Source organism: Histoplasma capsulatum, genomic scaffold (assembly GCF_000149585.1).
Source record: "Histoplasma capsulatum NAm1 scaffold_1 genomic scaffold, whole genome shotgun sequence".
In the NCBI taxonomy this organism is placed as follows: domain Eukaryota; kingdom Fungi; phylum Ascomycota; class Eurotiomycetes; order Onygenales; family Ajellomycetaceae; genus Histoplasma; species Histoplasma mississippiense.
The window spans coordinates 2,241,115-2,246,994 of NW_001813982.1; the positions used below are offsets into that span (position 1 = coordinate 2,241,115).

Sequence of the window (5,880 nt, forward strand, 5' to 3'; positions counted from 1 at the left end):
GTCTTCTCATTAGATTGATTCATTGTTCGCCATCCGCTGGCTTGGAAAATTGCTACTTTACTTCTCGTTCGTCTCTGAATAGCATTTATATATTTTTATTTTTATTTTTATTTTTTATTTATTTATTTATTTATTTTTTTTTTTTTTTCACTGATTTGAAGCTTTTTATTGCCTCCCTTTTATTTTTTTCCCTCCTTTCCCTCCGTCATTCTCGGGACTGATTGGAGTTGGGTTTTTATATACGCCATGCGTCAGGGCTGTGAAGGTCCCGTCTGGGTCGTTGATGACCTTAGCCTGTGTTTTCAGCAGAGGTCTGTTCCCCAAAACTCTTTCGCATTCCATTTTTGTATTCTGCTTGCTGATGTTCTCATCCTTACTCAAACAGGTTTCTTAAATTGATATTCCCGCTTACGGCATGTGCTTTGTCACTATTATTGATAGTTTCTCACGTCCTCCGGCATAATGTTCGTCTGCCTTGTGCCCGCTATGGTTACAAACCCATTCCGACCACCGTTGTTGAGTACAATGATATAGAAGATGAGAATGATGGAGAGGATGTTGAGGATGCGGAGAGCGATTTGATGCTACATAAGGCCCTTAGCCTTACAACACCTATAACCATTGAGCAGAACCGGCCGCGGTGGAAGAATGTTGTAACCATATTGGAGATTGTGGCGCTTGTCGGGGAACTGGGAGTTTCCGTCAAGAGCCTCGCAACACCTTCGGGAGCTTTGAATGAAACGAGCTCAACGATTGGAAGGTTGATTTCGTGGGCCTATATGTTGATGCTGGTGATTGCCAGGTTGGTCCTCTCGACATCCGAACGCTGTACCATCCCAAAGTTATGGAATCACACTGCGTCATTATATTCCTTTCAATGGTTATGCACCGTCATGGTATTTCGATCCGTCTTGATCCACCCAACCCCGAACCATACTCTGACGATCATCGACTTCTTGCTATCCTCCTTCCTTCTTCTCTTGACTACCACAACCCGCAAGGGAAACCAGACCCTCCTCGTTCGGCATGAAGATGGAATCCCCCCGCCTCGAGAGCAGTTTGCGAGTCTGCTAGCCTTGGCTTCATTCGCATGGCTAGATCCGTTAGTCTGGCAAGGTTTTCGGAAATCCCTTGAGATGCCGGATGTCTGGAATCTGCTCCCAAGCTACCAAGCTGCTGCTGTTCTCGCGGATTTCCGCCAGGCTAGACGAACTTCTTCTCTAGCTTGGAGCCTACTGCGTTATTTTGATCGTACGCTTCTCATCCAGGGAGCATGGACCATCTTCTCCAGTTTCTTTTCCTTTATGCCGACTTGGCTGCTCAAACTCATTTTGGAATACCTTCAAGATCCTGAGAACACTCCTAAGAATGCTGCTTGGCTCTACGTCAGTCTCTTATTTGTCTGTGCGACCGTTCAAGGCGTTGCAGATGGCCAAGCACTTTGGATAGGACGCAAGTTGAGTGTTAAGTTGCGCGCCATCATCATCGGCGAGCTATATGCCAAGGCGTTACGGCGTAAAGCTGGTGCAAATACGAAAACCTCGAAAGACGAGGGAAAATCTCAGAAACTGACGAAAAAGAAGAAAATATTCTCGTTGGGTTGGAATAATAAGCCGGCAGACCCTAACACCGAAAGCAGTGAGCAACCAAAACCGGACGAACCAGACGCACAAGCCAATATTGGTAAAATTATCAATTTGATGGCAATTGATTCCTTCAAAGTTAGTGAAATCTGCGCATACCTGCACTACCTCTGGGCAAGTTTCCCGGTGCAGACGGCTATTGCCATTTACATCTTATACAAAATTCTAGGCTTTAGTTCCTTGGCTGGAATCGTCGTAATGACTCTTATGTTACCGCTGAATCTTTATATCGCATCGCGGTTCAGGGTGCTTCAACGCGAGATTCTCGCGGGAACTGATGCCCGTATTCACTCGACCAATGAGGTCCTACAAAACATACGTATTATCAAATATTTTGCATGGGAACAGAGGTTTGAAGATATAGTTAACGAGAAGCGGAAGGCTGAGTTGAAGAATCTCCGTCGGCGATATACGCTGTGGGCCTGTGCCGCCACAGTTTGGTATGGAACGCCGATACTGATCACGCTGATTTCATTTTTCCTGTACACCATAGTTGAAGGCAAGAAGCTGGTTCCTTCAGTAGCATTCCCTGCTTTATCCACTTTCTCGCTCCTCCGAATACCTTTGGACCAGTTGGCAGACATGATCGCTCATGTCCAGGAATCCAAGGCCTCCATCGACCGCGTGGAAAATTTCTTGAACGAGGAGGAAACCGAAAAATATACTCAGTTGCGCTCAGACAAGCATTCGGAATCAGCCCCTAGAATCGCTTTGGAAAATGCCACCCTTTCGTGGGGACCTTCCCTCCCAAGCTCCACGACGCGGCCATTATGCTCGCAGGATAACGACTCTGGCGAATCATTCTGTCTCATCAACATGGATGTTTCGTTTCGCATTGGCCAACTCAACGTTATTGCCGGACCGACAGGTTCAGGGAAAACGTCGTTGCTAATGGCACTTTTGGGAGAGATGACGCTCCTCAAAGGATCAGTGTTTCTCCCTGGTGGAACGAGTGATCGAGCGGATTTGCGCGTTGACCCGGCAACAGGTCTTACTGACAGCGTTGCTTACTGTGCGCAGGAAGCATGGTTAGTCAATGCCACGATCAAGGATAACATCCTGTTCGCGTCGCCATTTGATCAAGGTCGGTATGAGGCTGTAATAAAGGCCTGTGGCTTGGGTAGAGATCTGGAAATCTTAGATGCTGGCGATCAAACCCTGGTGGGGGAGAAAGGCATAAGTCTTTCTGGCGGACAGAAACAACGGATATCCTTGGCTCGTGGCATGTACAGCAAAGCCCGACATCTGTTGCTCGATGACTGTCTTAGTGCGGTCGACTCACACACAGCAAAGCACATTTTTAGGGAGGCCATTATGGGTCCCTTGATGCAAAACCGTACCTGCATCCTTGTCTCACACAATATCTCGCTTGTCGTTCCCAACGCCGCATTCCTCGTCGTTCTTGATAACGGTAGAATTACAGCACAGGGAACGACACAGGAGGTCGTTGCTTCTGGAATTCTTGGCGATGAAATTCTTCAATCCCGACCTGCTTCTGTCTCATCGAAATCTCGAACGCACTCTCTATCAAGCATTGAGACAGTGAAAACTGGATGGGAAAACGGGACAACCTCTGCTAGTGGAACCACCAACGGAGCTGCTAACGGAGCCGATGTAATGTATAACAAGAAAAAGGGGCCAGCTGTCGCCGTGCCTCTCAGGGAAGAAAAGATTGTTGGCAGCGTCAAGTTCTCCACAATTATCATGTATCTTCGGGCCATGGGTCCGTGGTATTTCTGGTTTTTCGCCCTTCTAGCCTTTGGCGCACAGCAAGTAGGATCATTAGCCACTAATATCTGGATTCGAGAATGGGCAAACGCGTACCCAATGAAGAAGGTCTCCATTAGCGACGTAGGAAACAAAGCTGCTTTGTCTAACTTCAGACTTCCAACGTTGGTTCCTGCGGACATTCCCCGCTCGTTCTCGTGGAGAGCACCTGAGATGCAGCTTACAGATAACGACAGCCCCTTCCGCGACGATGTAAATCCATATTACTATTTGGGGGTATATGCAGTACTGGCATTCTCTTACATCTTTACAGTACTTGTGAGGGAATTGATTCTCTTCGGGGGTTCGCTGCATGCATCGTGGAGGATCCACGAGCGATTGCTAAACGCCGTGACCCATGCGAAGTTTAAGTTCTTTGACTCCACGCCGCTAGGCCGACTGATGAATCGATTCTCCAAGGACCTTGAGGCAGTCGATCAGGAAGTAGCGGCAACCGCAATAGGAATGCTCCACTGCTTAGCCTCCGTTATTCTGATTGTTATCCTTATTTCGGTTATCACGCCCAAGTTCCTGATCGCTGCCGTGTTCATTACCGCCATTTACTTTACGCTAGGTGCCATTTATTTGAATTCATCTCGTGATCTTAAGCGGTTGGAGTCTATTCAAAGGAGCCCTCTCTATCAGCAATTTGGAGAAACATTATCTGGCATCGTCACCATTCGTGCCTATGGAGATGGTGCGCGCTTCATCCACGATAACCATGTCTTGATCAATACCTACAATCGACCATACCTATATCTGTGGGGTAGCAATCGATGGTTGGCGTTCCGCGTCGATATAACCGGTGCGCTGGTGTCGTTCTTTACTGCAGCGGTAATTGTAATGAGCGTTGGCCAAATTGATGCTGGTGCGGCGGGCCTGGCGTTGACATATGCCGTAACCTTCACTGAGAACGTCCTCTGGTTAGTGCGGCTGTACGCGCAGAACCAGCAAAATATGAATTCTGTCGAGCGGATTGAGGAGTATATGCAGGTTGAGCAAGAGGCTGAAGCAGTTATTCCTGACCGTCGTCCTCCAGCGGACTGGCCAACACACGGTGCATTGCAATTTGATAATTATTCTACCCGCTACCGCCCCGATCTCGATCTAGTTTTAAAGAACGTGACCTTCTCAGTGCAGCCTGGCGAACGTGTTGGGATCGTTGGCAGAACAGGCGCTGGGAAGAGTTCGCTTGCCCTGGCTTTATTTCGCGGTCTCGAAGCGGAAAGTGGCAGGATCCTCCTTGATGGTGTCGACATTGGTCAAATTGGTCTAAGGGACCTCCGTGAAGTAATCACAATTGTCCCTCAAGATCCCACCCTCTTCACTGGAACAATCCGTAGCAACCTCGATCCCTTCAATCTACTAACCAACGAGCAAATCTTCACTGCGCTCCGCCGCGTCCATCTAATAGGCAGCTCAACATCCGCCTCTGCCTCGGGCTCCAATACTCCAGCACACCCCAATGTGGATAACAACAGTAACTCCAGCGACCCAGACCTCACCTCTCGCTTCCCCGACAACAAAAACATTTTCCTAAACATCTACTCACCAATCTCCGAATCTGGCTCGAACCTATCCCAGGGTCAACGCCAGCTCCTCTGCCTAGCACGCGCCCTCCTCAAGTCGCCCAAAGTGCTCATGATGGACGAAGCGACCGCATCCATAGACTATGCCACCGACGCCAAGATCCAAGATACCCTCCGCGAACTGAAAGATAACACCATTATCACTATCGCGCACAGACTGCAGACAATCATCGACTATGATAAGGTGCTTGTGCTGGATCGTGGGGAGGTTGTAGAGTATGACGGGCCGTGGCAACTTATTAAGAGGAAGGGTGGAATATTTAGGGCCATGTGTGAAAATAGTGGAAATTTTGAGGCGTTGATGGAAGGGGCTCGGAAGTCGTGGGAGAGTAAGAGGCTAATTGATGATGAGTGAGCGAGCGAGCGAGCGAGTCCACTCAGCTCGAGGAGACTTGATTTTGAAAAATTAAGATGTCTTTCTTCTTTCTTTTGCTGGTCCTTGGTTTTGCGACGTTTTATGGAGTTTGGTAAGTTACCGCCAGGGCAAAGGTTGGGTGGTATTCTGTTTTATATATTAAAATAGCCCCGAGTCGGATAAAGGAACACCTGTACATATACGAAAAGTAAATGCTATCTATCTACTTACTGCTTATCTGCCGTCTATCAATCTATATGAATATTTGTATCCTTGGCTTTCCATCATTATATTTTCGGCTTTAAAAGGGCTTAACAGAAGGGAGCAAACGGGAACAGAAAACCAACTAACGAAATCAGAAATGATTATTATTATTGAAACTACATAATCGAGAGTCATGGCGGGCTTTGATTACATTACCCATTCTATCTGATGATACAGGTATACTTTTCTTCTCAGATGTACCAACTGTTATTGTTAAGCAAGCGGAAAGGGAAATGGAAACACTTGGAAATCAACTCAAAAT

General features: G+C 47.5%; 1 protein-coding gene across 1 annotated transcript; it reads left to right on the plus strand.

Moving 5' to 3' along the window:
* Positions 1-246: 246 nt before the first annotated feature.
* Positions 247-5,354, plus strand: HCAG_00656 (hypothetical protein; the record flags this gene model as incomplete). The annotated part of the gene is made up of 2 exons (XM_001543560.1): positions 247-311; positions 386-5,354. The coding sequence occupies 2 exons, from the start codon at positions 247-249 to the stop codon at positions 5,352-5,354; spliced, it is 5,034 nt and encodes a 1,677-aa protein (XP_001543610.1).
* Between the last annotated feature and the right edge of the window lie 526 nt (positions 5,355-5,880).